Source organism: Diplotaxodon limnothrissa, linkage group LG3 (assembly GCF_057381915.1).
Source record: "Diplotaxodon limnothrissa isolate DT_005_m linkage group LG3, D_limnothrissa_male_GT1.1, whole genome shotgun sequence".
Taxonomy (NCBI): Eukaryota; Metazoa; Chordata; class Actinopteri; order Cichliformes; family Cichlidae; genus Diplotaxodon; species Diplotaxodon limnothrissa.
In genome coordinates, this window is record NC_140598.1 from 25093430 (window position 1) to 25107630 (window position 14201).

The 14201-nt window shown below is 39.6% G+C and overlaps 1 protein-coding gene across 2 annotated transcripts; it reads right to left on the reverse strand.

Annotated features, from left to right (window-relative positions):
• Positions 1-5581: 5581 nt before the first annotated feature.
• Positions 5582-8681, reverse strand: LOC146635083 (uncharacterized). 2 transcript variants are annotated; one of them, XM_085344890.1, is made up of 3 exons: positions 8638-8681; positions 6032-7064; positions 5582-5628 (listed from the first exon to the last, which is right to left on the reverse strand). In XM_085344890.1, the coding sequence occupies exons 1-3, from the start codon at positions 8653-8655 to the stop codon at positions 5582-5584; spliced, it is 1098 nt and encodes a 365-aa protein (XP_085201016.1). In that variant the 5' UTR covers positions 8656-8681. The 2 variants fall into 2 exon arrangements, with proteins under 2 accessions (XP_085201016.1, XP_085201008.1); XM_085344882.1 differs by lacking the exon at positions 5582-5628 and having other exon boundaries at positions 5910-7064.
• Positions 8682-14201: the final 5520 nt, after the last annotated feature.

A 14201-nucleotide genomic window follows, 5' to 3' on the forward strand; every position in this document is an offset into this window, starting at 1 on the left:
ACTGTCAGCTTTACTTACCTTTTAGTCATTTGGATACCTCCCCGTGTCAATCACTGCTTGACTGTCTTAGCGATATTAAATTATGGATGGCAAATAATTTTTTGAATTTTAATGGTCGCAAAACGGAAGCAATTTTATATGGCCCGCATTGTTCTACTGATTCTCCAGATGTTGATTTTGGTGATTTGACCTCTCATCTGAAAAGTTCAGTCACTAATCTTGGTGTTAAACTTGATTCTGCGCTTACTTTTGAAGGTCATGTAAGTGGGGTGGTAAAATCAGCTTTTTATCACCTCAGACGCCTGTCGAAGGTTAAGCCTTTCCTTTCCAAACCCAATTTGGAAACTCTTATTCATGCTTTTATCACCTCACGTCTGGACTATTGTAATTCCTTTTTAATAGGGGTCGGGTCGGGCACCTTGTCACGCCTGCAGTTAGTGCAAAACGCGGCGGCGCGATTTTTAACCGGTAGTAGGAAATTCGATCACATCACTCCGGTTCTGGCTTCCTTGCATTGGCTTCCCATTGATTTTAGGGTTCGTTTTAACGTCCTTTTATTGGTTTTTAAATCTTTAAATGGTCTGGCTCCTGTGTACTTATCTGACTTGCTGAAGCCACATGTTCCTCCTCGCTCGCTCCGTTCAGCTGAGCAGCTGCTGCTGTAGGTCCCTAAGTCGCGGCTGAAATGCAGAGGAGACCGTGCCTTTTCAATTGCGGCTCCGATGCTCTGGAATAACCTTCCCCTCCAAATTAGACAAGCGTCATCAGTGCAGGTCTTTAAGTCCAGATTGAAAACCTATTTTTATTCCCTGGCTTTTAACTCTGTAGGAAACTGACACCTTCTTATTTATTTTATTGTTTGTAATGATTTTATGGTATTTTTAATTTGGTTGTTGTTTTGATCTGTGTTGTTCAGCACTTTGGTCTGCCTGGTGTGTTCTTAAAGTGCTATACAAATACAGTGGGGCAAAAAAGTATTTAGTCAGCCACCGATTGTGCAAGTTCCCCCACTTAAAATGATGACAGAGGTCAGTAATTTGCACCAGAGGTACACTTCAACTGTGAGAGACAGAATGTGAAAAAAAAAATCCATGAATTCACATGGTAGGATTTGTAAAGAATTTATTCGTAAATTAGGGTGGAAAATAAGTATTTGGTCACCTCAAACAAGGAAAATCTCTGGCTCTCACAGACCTGTAACGTCTTCTGTAAGAAGCTTTTCTGTCCCCCACTCGTTACCTGTATGAATGGCACCTGTTTGAACTCATCATCTGTATAAAAGACACCTGTCCACAGCCTCAAACAGTCAGACTCCAAACGCCGCCATGGCCAAGACCAAAGAGCTTTCGAAGGACACCAGGAAAAGTATTGTAGACCTGCACCAGACTGGGAAGAGTGAATCTACAATAGGCAAGCAGCTTGGTGTGAAAAAATCAACTGTGGGAGCAATCATCAGAAAATGGAAGACATACAAGACCACTGATAATCTCCCTCGATCTGGGGCTCCACGCAAGATCTCATCCCGTGGGGTCAAAATGATCATGAGAACGGTGAGCAAAGATCCCAGAACCACACGGGGGGACCTGGTGAATGACCTTCAGAGAGCTGGGACCAAAGTAACAAAGGTCACCATCAGTAACACACTACAACGGCAGGGAATCAAATCCTGCAGTGCCAGATGTGTTCCGCTGCTGAAGCCAGTGCATGTCCAGGCCCGTCTGAAGTTTGCCAGAGAGCACATGGATGATACAGCAGAGGATTGGGAGAATGTCATGTGGTCAGATGAAACCAAAGTAGAACTTTTTGGTATAAACTCAACTCGTCGTGTTTGGAGGAAGAAGAATACTGAGTTGCATCCCAAGAACACCATACCTACTGTGAAGCATGGGGGTGGAAACATCATGCTATGGGGCTGTTTTTCTGCCAAGGGGACAAGACGACTGATCTGTGTTAAGGACAGAATGAATGGGGCCATGTATCGTGAGATTTTGAGCCAAAACCTCCTTCCATCAGTGAGAACTTTGAAGATGAAACGAGGCTGGGTCTTCCAACATGACAATGATCCAAAACACACCGCCCGGGCAACAAAGGAGTGGCTCCGTAAGAAGCATTTGAAAGTCCTGGAGTGGCCTAGCCAGTCTCCAGACCTCAACCCCATAGAAAATCTGTGGCGGGAGTTGAAAGTCCGTGTTGCTCGGCGACAGCCCCAAAACATCACTGCTCTCGAGAAGATCTGCATGGAGGAATGGGCCAAAATACCAGCTACTGTGTGTGCAAACCTGGTAAAGACCTATAGTAAACGTTTGAACTCTGTTATTGCCAACAAAGGTTATGTTACAAAGTATTGAGTTGTATTTTTGTTATTGACCAAATACTTATTTTCCACCCTGATTTACGAATAAATTCTTTACAAATCCTACCATGTGGATTCATGGATTTTTTTTTCACATTCTGTCTCTCACAGTTGAAGTGTACCTCTGGTGCAAATTACTGACCTCTGTCATCATTTTAGGTGGGGGAACTTGCACAATTGGTGGCTGACTAAATACTTTTTTGCCCCACTGTAAACGATGATGATGATGATGATGAAACTCTTATAGCCTCTGGTGCCCCCACCTTATCATAAAAAGCCTAAACATTCACATGCTTTCTCTCACACAGCGCCTAAGCTACGACCTTGGCTCCCTGTTTATCTGCTCCTGCTCCAAAAAAAAATCCAGTGTTTGGTTTTCTTCCAGAATATTGTTGTTTATATTTACTGGGGGAAGAAATGGTAAAAACAGCATTTTATAAAGAAAACGTTATAAAGCACTCTCCGCCTGTGAGCAAAGACAAAACCAAAACACCCCACCCTTTCCCATTGGTCAAAAAATGTACCATGCCGACCAATCAAAACATGGCATTTGGTTGTTAAGAAACGGAAGTTGTTAAGAAGAGGAAAATTTAGGAGTGACGGCAGTGTTTTGAGATGTGAGAGAATTGCAACGTTTAGCGCAAATCTTGTATAGTTAGTGTGTAGTGTAGTCAATAGTTTTGTTGTGTGTGTCAGAACAATGAGGCGGCTGCTAAATGTTACGGGAGTGATACATCTCCTGTTGTCAGGCCTACAGGTATCAGGCTTTTGATGTTCTCCTTTATCTCATAGTGGACAGAAATTATTTTTTGGAGAGGCACAAATAATTTGTGTGGCATCAGATTTGATGCAGAACGCCTGATTGTTCTGTAAATAGTTTGAAATGTTTGTTTTAAAAAAATCCCTTAGCAGCATTTTTAGGTAAACAGCTGCAAAAATCTTTGTTGTTTGCAATACTCAGTAACTTTTTTGAAGAAGTAACTATATAATTAATTGCCCAGCATTAGTCTTTATATATTGTATTTTGCAGAGAGAGTTACAAAGTTTCAAAGTGGTGCTCCATGAGAGTCCTGTAGACGAGCAGCAGCACGATCCTGCATTGCAACTGCAAACCGCCAACAGCATGTTTTTAAGAAAAATCAAACAAATTTTCCTTCAAGATCATTTTAGAGTTTTTAATTAGCTGCAGGATCCTTCTTCAGTGTGAGTGGAGAACAGCCAAGTCGCCTCCTGTGATAAACCTCCACATGTACCACTGAAAACAGTTAAATTAGTTTGAATCGGAAATAATGGGTCAAACTACTTGTTCTGAGACCATTTCTTTATTTTTCACACCAAACTGTTTAATAAGATAAACTCTACACAGACTTCATCAAATATAACTAACACTTTAACATTATCAGGATTTCATAATACAAACTTCAAATCAACAAGAAAACAGCTGCAGAACATGTGGATCAAAATTCATTAAAAAAACAACATGTGGACTTCAAGGACTAAATACACTAAAGTGAAAGGAGGAGCAAAAAATAGAGGTTTAACAGAATTTGAATTAAGTAAAAGTAGTCACCTGTGATCTTTAAAATGGTTCTGATGTGTGCTGCTGTTTTTAACTTTCAACATTTCTTTGCTGCCACTGTGAATAAGATTGTGTTCTTTGCCTAATTGAATAAAGGTTACACTGACTCACTGCTCCATCTTCTGGTACAAACTGGCATTACATGGAAGTACAGCCCAAAACCAGTTCAGCTTGAGTTTCTTTTTTTCTGGACATAAAGTCACAGCAGGTGTTGTTTCAAAGCTGGTGGACAGATTTAGTTCATTTTTGGAGGTTTTAAGAGCAACTGCTGTGAAAATATTTGTAGTTTTGGGAGAAAATGATTTAAGAGAAGATTTTACCTCAGCAAAAGATTAAATATGAATGAAGAATTGAAATTTAACAGAGGTAACACATTAAATGAATACATTAAAAAAAAGTTAATTTTGGAAACACTAAGAAAGTTCAAATGAAAGAAATTGAAATATATATCAATATCTGCAATTCTGATACATTATTAGTTTGGTAAAAAAGACATTCCTATAACTTTAATAATACAGTAACAAGTACAACTACTAAACACTACTGTGTCCTAAGGGAACAAAGATCAAAATATAACAAGGAAAACATTTTAGAGAATTAAAATCCCTCAAAGGAAAAATAATAAACTTGATATACATATCTATACATGCAGCTTCCTAAATGTAACATTCAGGATTATTCACTGCAGCTCCAGAAATCAGAGCTACCTCATCAGATCCAAGTGTGGCATCAGCTGACACTCTTTACAGGAGATTCCATCTGAACTCTGTGGAGCCTGATCTCAAGGTTTTTAAGTCTGAGCCTGAAACCAGAAGAGGATCTTTCTCTCTCTTCAGATTCATTGTGATCCAGTGATTTCAGTCCTGCATGATCAGGCTGATGTTTGCACAGAGCAGATAATGAAGTGAAGGTTTTTGCACATTGGTAACAGTGAAACAGTTTATTTACAGTGTGAAATCGTTTGTGTTCGGAGTATGAACTGAGATTCCTGAAGCTCTTGTCACACTGGTCACAGCTGAAGTTCACTTCCATGTGTGTTCGTTCATGTTTGTTACGATGACCTGATCGTGAGAAGCTTTTGTCACAGTGTCTGCACTTGTATGGTGTCCCTCCTGCAGTGGTGAAGGATGACCCACACTGGTCACAGATGTGCTTCTTGACCACACTGTGGAAGAGGTCATGTATTTTTATAGTATTTGGTGTGTGGAAGCCTGTCCCACATTCTTTGCAGTAGTTCATTTTGTCTCCAGTGTGTCTACGTTGATGTGCTTTTAGGTCCCGTTCGTGATTGGAGGTTTTTCTACAAAGGTCAAAGAGAAACGCTTTCCCACCACCACAGTGACGACAGGGTTGAGAAATGGATCCATGTGCGTCGCTCCACTTCTAAACAAAGACATTGTAAGTTGGGGAATTCCTTCAACAATTTTATCCTGAACGTCGCCTGAAATAAAAAGCATCTCTGCCAACGTCCAATTACATTTTACTGTTTATATTACAACACTCAGCTTACTGAGTGAAAATGAGTCTTCATTCATTCAGTTCATTCAGTATAACTCCATAAGTTTACTGATCAGACTTTTTCCAAACAATCAGGTTAAAATTACAAGATAAAAAATCAATACATCCTCACAGTAACTGCACTTCTAGAGTTACTTTCTGGTGTGGATCTGTTGGTGCTTTTTCAGCTGATTTGGAGCTTTAAAAGTCTTCTCACACAGGTCATTTATAAGGTCTCTCCTCAGTGTGTTGTTGTAACTGTGCATCTATTGTAAACAGTTTCCCACACTGATCACAGCAGGAAACATCAATTCCAGTGTGAATCCGTAGGTGAATATTTCGGTACTGTTTGTCACTGAAACTTTTTCCACAAAAGTCGCAGCTGTACACGTTAATTCCAGAGTGGGTAACTAGATGCCTCTGTAAGTCGCTATTTAGAGCAAAAACCTTACCACACAACTCACAGTTGTGTGCTTTAAATCAACTGTGGATGAGTTGGTGTTTTTTTAAGGTTCCAGACTGGGTAAAAGACTTTCCACACAACTCACAGCTGTAAGGTTTAAATCCACTGTGGATGAGTTGGTGCATTTTTAAGTTTCCACCCTCAGTAAAAGACTTTCCACACAAGTCACAGCTGTACGCTTTAACTCCACTGTGGAGGAGTTGGTGTTTTTTTAAGGTTCCAGCCTGGGTAAAAGACTTTCCACACAACTCACAGCTGTAAGGTTTAAATCCACTGTGGAGGAGTTGGTGTGTTTTTAAGCTTCCACCCCCGGTAAAAGACTTTCCACACAAGTCACAGCTGTATGCTTTAACTCCACTGTGGATGAGTTGGTGTGTTTTTAAGCTTCCAGCCTCTGTAAAAGACTTTCCACACAAGTCACAGCTGTACGCTTTAACTCCACTGTGGATGAGTTGGTGTGTTTTTAAGTTTCCAGCCTGGGTAAAAGACTTTCCACACTCATCACAGCTGTAAGGTTTAACTCCACTGTGGATGACTTGGTGTCTTTTTAAGTCTCCAGCCCGGGTAAAAGACTTTCCACACAAGTCACAGCTGTAAGGTTTAACTCCAGTGTGGATGAGTTGGTGTGTTTTTAAGCTTCCAGCCTCTGTAAAAGACTTTCCACACAACTCACAGCTGTAAGGTTTAAATCCACTGTGGATGAGTTGGTGTGTTTTTAAGCTTCCACCCCCGGTAAAAGACTTTCCACACAAGTCACAGCTGTATGCTTTAACTCCACTGTGGATGAGTTGGTGTGTTTTTAAGCTTCCAGCCTCTGTAAAAGACTTTCCACACAAGTCACAGCTGTACGCTTTAACTCCACTGTGGATGAGTTGGTGTGTTTTTAAGTTTCCAGCCTGGGTAAAAGACTTTCCACACTCATCACAGCTGTAAGGTTTAACTCCACTGTGGATGACTTGGTGTCTTTTTAAGTCTGCAGCCCGGGTAAAAGACTTTCCACACAAGTCACAGCTGTACGCTTTAACTCCACTGTGGATGAGTTGGTGTATTTTTAAGTGTCCAGAGTGGGTAAAAGACTTTCCACACTCATCACAGCTGTAGGTTTTCTCTCCTTTTCTTCTGTGAGGTTTGTCGGCCTCCTGGGAGCGCTGACTTCTTGCTCCATGTTGGTCCTGCAGTGACAGAGATACAAACAGAGGCAGTGAGTGAAATGCAGTCGTGGAACAAACTGAAACTCCCTCCATTGGTGGAATCAAACATGTCAACAAACACATTGTAGGTGTGTTTCCACCACCTTCTGGTGGCAGTGTCACATTACAATGATATGCTACAATGAGAGTTGTAATGAAAATGACATTATTGAAGAAATATTGATCAGCAGAGAAAATCTTTTACGCATAAGAAATTTCAAGTTCAACTGATGATATTGTTGTTTCAATGTGTGCTTATAAAAAAAGATCTTTGTATTTTCTTGTAACTTCTGTGGTTTCTGATTCGAATGTAGATTCTGTATATATGGATGAGCCCAGGATGCAAAAGATAAAGCTGCTGTTATCATGTTTTTAAAAACACACCAGCTTTCAGTAATATTCTAACTAGGGATGCAACGACACCCATTTTTCCAAACCGATACGATACCGATACTTGGATCTGAGTACTTGCAGATATTGAGTACAAAAAACGATACTTCTACCACACACAAGTTAAACTTAACCAGTAGTAAAGAAACGACCCCAGACAACTCTTTAACACAAACGAAACGTTTACTGAACACATCACAACACATCCCTTTTTTAAACTCAAATAATATTCCAATTCCTTAACCAAATGAAATACACTGTACTGTATAAATGAAATAATTCCCTTTCAAATTATATTACACAACCCAACTCATGTTATCACCTTTTGGTAAGTGACTCACTAATATACACTCCAAAACATGTTATATAAATCCACTAAACACACAATATTCACACATGGGCCCCACACACACTCACATTCACACTTGTTGCAGGCCTGTTTGCTGCTCACGCCAGATGAAGGAGAAAAATCCTCTTCTCCCCAGTAAGAGCACAAAAGTCTGACTTACAGTTCCGTTGCTCGGTAGGTCACCGTTCACCAGTCCCACACTAAATCCACTCCACGGTGGTGCGACCGTTGAAACAAAAAGTCACTTCACCCACACTCTGTTGCGAAGCTCTCACACGGTTAGCTTTCTAGTCACACACTCTTTTGTGCTAGTTAACCTCAGTAAAACTAGCCGAGTCTCTCACTTTGGTTCAGCTAACCTCGTGCATCTCTCTATGCCGTTCTCTTCTCCTCCTCCATTGCAACAGATACACAGGTCCCGTTTTATGATACCTTCACGGGCCTCCAGAAAATTAGAACTCTGAACAATATTTAAACTCCATTCAGAGTTACATACCATAAAATAATATTTTATGATTAACATAACAGTTTGATTGCTCTAATTACCTGTATTTACCTTGAGACATATTACAGGGCAAATTACATTCTGGGTACAGTTACATCACATAACATCAACTGTGAACACCTTATGTTACAGTGGCGTTTAAGTTCATGGGAATTATGAGTATCTACTCCCAAATTCCCATCCGGGCTACATTATTATCGGTTCATGGTATCGCTTAACTTTTACGAGTATGAGTACACACACATTTTACAGTATCGGCCCCGATACCAGTATCGGTGCATCCCTAATTGTAACTGTGATATTTTTCTCACCTTTTGTGTTGAAGTCATTGATTGTTTCCTCTGTAGTGGCTCAGCTGAGTCCAAATGGATGAAATTGTTCCTCCGTTGCACCACCAGACTCTTCTCCTCCTGTTAATCACCTGGGACACACACACACAGCAGGACTTGTAAAAAGAGTTTTGATAAACACAATGCTGGACAGCAATGCTGTCATGTACACAAATATATATATATATATATATATATATATATATATATATATATATACACACACTCAACAAAAATATAAACGCAACACTTTTGTTTTTGCTCCCATTCCCCATGGGATGGACGTAGAGACCTAAAATTCATTCCAGATACACAATATAACCATCCCTCCCAAACAGTGGTCACAAATCAGTCCAAATGTGTGGTAGTGGGCACATCTGTTATATTGAGATAATCCATCCCACCTCACAGGTGTGCCACATCAGGATGCTGATCTGACATCATGAGTAGTGCACAGGTGTACCTCAGACTGCCACTCAGATAATTAATTAATTACATGTGTCATAACTATTTATTTAATTAATTAATTCCAATTTTAATTAATTATTGACACATTTAATTAATTATTTAATGGTGTATTTAATTAATTCATTATGGCAGTCCTGGCGTTCCATACGTTCCAACACAGTGTGTTTGTTTTGATTCGTAGACCCTGAAAACGACGCTGCGCTCCCACAATGCTTTGCGGCGTGACGTCAACTCCAAAGCCCTATGAAGTCCTATTCTAAAGGCTGATTGCCCTCCCCCACGCTTGTACCCGTGGCTTCCTGTCCTGAGGGATGGCTCTTCTCCTGCCCTGCACCCTTTGTTCATATTCAAAGACTATTTTTCTGTATGTATTCTTACCCCATAGCAACCGCCAGATTATAATGTTGCAGACAATCACAAACTCTACAGACTGTCTAACTCCAGTGTATACCAAGCAATCTATTATTCTTAACAGCAACAACATAAACTGAACCCACATTAAAGTTGGCTCGGTGCTTACCTTTATATGAGCCCACAAACCGAGAGAAACTCCGTGATGAAGCTGAAAGTCTTAAGAAACAGATGAGGGAGCAGAGACCCACGTGGTTCACGCTGATCTCGGCTACGATCCAGGAGACAAGGGTGTGCAGATCGATGCAGAAATTAATCCCAACGTTGGTAGTGGTATATGTTCCTGTAAGTTTACTACTTTACTCCCGTTTCATGAAAAAGCAGCTCTCTCTGCTCGACTCCTCTCCTGCACACACACTTTGCTCCGCCGCCTTTTCCGGCTCTGCTGTGATTTGTTGCTGTGCGGTCACGTGACTAAGCAGACCAACGTAACCACGTGGGGTGTTATTTCAAAAGTAGCGCCTATCTCCTTTTCCTAAGCTCTTTTTCTTGCCCTCGATGGAAACGTCATCGTGGGAAGGAGATTTGCTAAGGACTCAGGGAAAGAGAGGACCGGTGCTGAGAATTGGAACAGCCTTAGGCTGTATCCCAATTCAGGTTCTGTAGCCCTAATGTACGCAGCCTTAACGGTCCACAAGGGCCTCAAACAAAGCTGTATGAAACGTTTACAGCGGTTAGTATCATGGTTGCTAGGCAACCTGGGCAGCGCGACGGAGATCGACCGGCATTTCACAAGCCTCGCACTTCCGGCCTTAGCGGTCTTTGAGTACTCAAACTCCAGTCCTCCTATGGAACTCCAAAGTGTTCAAAATTAAATAAATAAATAGGTCAAGATGAAATAAATAACTATGTGAATAAATAAGACACAGATATGTAATGTGAGAATGATATTGTGAAATAATGGAACACATTTTGAAAACAATGCTCATTATTGTGAAACATATTACATTCTGCTATATATATTTTCTTATTATTGTGAAATATTATTTCATGGTCATTATTTTTCACAATAACAGAGATTATTCCTGAGGCATTTTATTTATTTCCAGCCGTTTATATTCCAAAATGTCCTTTTTTCAAAGTCAGTCTTTATTTCAAAATCCCGTTTTTCCCGATGGTCTATTTATTTCATAATGCGACTTTTCAGCAGAATGACTTTGTCTGTCAATCAAGAAAGACAGGGCGGAGCCAGTTGTGTGATTGGTTGCTCCTTTACTCAGACATAAGTAATAGCACATGAATTGTCGATTTAGGTTTAATGGTGCAATGCATCTCCTATGCAGCTGGCGGCAGTATGCAGCTCAAAATAAACTTAAGGCACCGACAAATGCAAAACACTGGGCGCGAATAACGTTACAGGTGTATCAATTCTTGTGAAGGGCATGGCTGCAGGAAACAAGTCCGTTTCTGAGTTACTCAAAGAACTTGCTAACCGCTTAGATTGAACGTCTTCACCTCAGTCTGCGTATTGCAGCAGTGTACTGGAGATGAAGTGGTCCCTGGTCCAAGTTCTCATCACAACCGCACAGTGTTAACGTTAGCAAATGCTAACGCTATCACAGCTAGCTCCACTCCACGAAACGCTGTTCAGGGTAAGTAACGATATGTTATTATTGCTTGGTTAGTCTGTCTGTCTGGCAAAAATGAGCTTTTTAATCAGTTTAGTCACAGATTTTTTTTAATACTGTTTTTTATCATAGCAAAGAATTCTATAAATTAGGTAAGAGAAAATAATTGTCTTCTGGGTTAATGTCTGTATTACTATTTACATTGTTGTAGGTAATAGTTATTCATGACTGTTTTAAAGTGGCTTATCTTCTGTGCTAATATGGAAGACAAGTAATCTATGTGAAAGAAAAGAAAGCAATTTTAGTTCAACGTAGTGATTTTGTAAGTGGGTATAATTTGAAAATGCTTTTACTAGTACAGTGGATGTTCTTTAAATATTTAACATTTAAAGTGTGTGTCACTTTACAGACTCCAACTTCAGTTTTGGTTTGGTCTCACCGTTGTAGGTCATAACACAAACAAGTCGTCAAGTCAAGCAGCTGAGGAAAGGGCTTAAGGAAACCATGGTATGGCCGCTTCTGACAGAAAGATCAGACATCATTCCTCCTTTCTTACCAAGGGAATCAGAGACTGCTCCCTGTTGTGAGGTAAGGTCAGGTCACATCTTTTAACATCTGAATAGTAAAGCTATTTGGTTAATTTATGAAGGATGAACATTAATTGTTGACACAAAACACCAATATACTGTTTTGTATGCGTGGGTTAGTTGAACAGCTGGGTTACATTTAATAAAAATACACCTAATGTTGCTGATGCTCTTAAGACTACAAGATAAGTAAAGCTATAAAATGACTGTGGCCTGCCACAGAAGATGAAGATGAGGAAGAAGAGGAATGCTCTCGAGGATAAATGCAGAGTGGCAGGTTACCTTCGGTCCTTCATTGAAAATGGTAAGTCTGCTGCGATAGGTATTTTGCCATTGGTTTTCTCTGATTATACTTTGGTAAATTACATACAGTCCAGTGATCTTGGGTCATTAACAAAGTACACTATAGTAGAGCTGGGCGATATGAGATTTTTTCATATCACGATATTTATTTTTATTTATTTTTTTATAAAAAGGACAAGAGCGGTGAGGTCTATCGCAATAGTTTAATTTTTCTATTGAGAAAAAGTTATTTCGCAATACATATCGTTATCGTTCTATCGCCCAGCTCTACGCTATAGTATAATTTTGTTTTGTTATTTGCTCCATGCAATACATAAGAGTGGTGGCATTATCAGTTGCACTAGAATTGTATGTAGACTACTTTTAGCTTTGTTAACATAAAAATATCTATAAAAGCTACAACAGCAATTTGAGTGGGGCAAAAATGTCTGGTGCCCTGTATGTAAGTGGTCATCTTTTATGGTATTTCTCCATAAAAGATTCAAAATAATGAATATAGGATGTCATTATAGTTTAAAACAATCTTCTGTTGCAGCATCTTGTGCACAACAAAAAGCCCTCATCAAGTTTTGGACAGGATGGGAAGTCTTGCCGAGAAATGACTGTGGAAGTGGTCAACAGCAATCTTCCAAAGTCTTCCACCGGTTTTGAAGTACTACGTCTTCCTGCACACTACTGTACCTATGAGTCATTTCTAATGGACATTCAGGTGTGTCTCAACTCTACTGACTCAGGTTTTGGTCTGGTTTACGATTGATTCCATAACCACATGGTAAAATTAGACCATTTCTTCTTTCTTGCATCACATTACTGTACTCGGTGTTCAAAGAAACGGACAATCTAGTGAGTTCTAGTTCTTTTTAATACACTTGACAGTGAAAAATACAGAGTACAGGTGTGCATTTATGGCTTTTTTAATATAAACTGATGAAGAGTTCAGATATCAAAATCAGTTGTTCACTATACATTATAAATTACACAATATGTTTTGTTTATACTCGCTACTGATACAAAAAAAATTTCTAGAAAAAATTATTTGAATTAAGATGTTACACTACTCTACTGTGTTCATTGTATTAAATCTGCTCAGAGTTGACATGTACTGTATATCCAACCAAGAAATGAATATCATTAAAGTGACAGCTGTATAAAACAAATCCTGTTTTATAGCCACTCACTGTTTTGTTGAAAATGAAATTGGTTATGCTGTTTTGAGTCAGTATTAGCTACAAAGCTGTAGAAATTAAAAAAAAAAAAAATCCTCCTGACATAGAAACTGATTAAATGTAATAATGTCTTACTACAAGTGATTTTGAAGTATTGGTAGCACAGCAGGGTCTTGTTCATTCAGTGCATCTGGGAGCTGAATCTCAGGAATGGTGATCTCATTTGATGGGCAGCGATTATGTTGTCCTGTCCAGTCCACACCATAATCCTCATCAACCTGAAAGAGCATGCACATGTTTTAAATCTAAACTGAAGAGGTGTTTCCTGCAGCTGTTCCTAGATGGACTTATTGAGTCTGCCAGGGCCTATGTGAGTTGCTTAGGCATTGGCTACCAACTAATTATTCATTCACCCATTCTAGGTCAGGATTGGTTCTCTTCAGGTATAACAAATTTAACTTTGTTTAAAGTATTGCCATCTATACCTGACAGGTGGGATAAAAGAGAATGGCTTGGGAGGCGCACAGCAAATCTCAAAGTTTTCCAATTAATGCTGAAAGAACCAAGGATGTAAATGTATTCTTGTTTTAGCTTTACCGAAGACACCAGAGAAAGTATATCTATAATGCTGCTGAAATAGACAAAACCATTTCAATAAACTCGCTATTTAACATCAACCTTGTTATGCGTTATCAGAGCAATCAACTGCAAACAGCAATGAAACATTCAACTATGTACTATTTAAAGCACTAATGACCCTGTTGTCTAACAAGATGTGATAAGTAAGTAGACTGTGGAAAGCTGGTGGGTCTACTCTCTGTGTAAAAGGTTCCTACAGGCTCCACTGACCCCAGTCTCCGAGTTAACACACTAACAGCTAACACTGCTAAACGTGTCTCAACGCCGAGATGGCGCCGATAGCTTTAGCCGTAGCTGCCCCACTTAGTTTAGACAGTAACAAAAAAAAGTAAGCGATAATAATTCATTGTCAAACGTCATAATTAAGGTCAACACCTAAACAATGCTGTGTACAGAATCACACA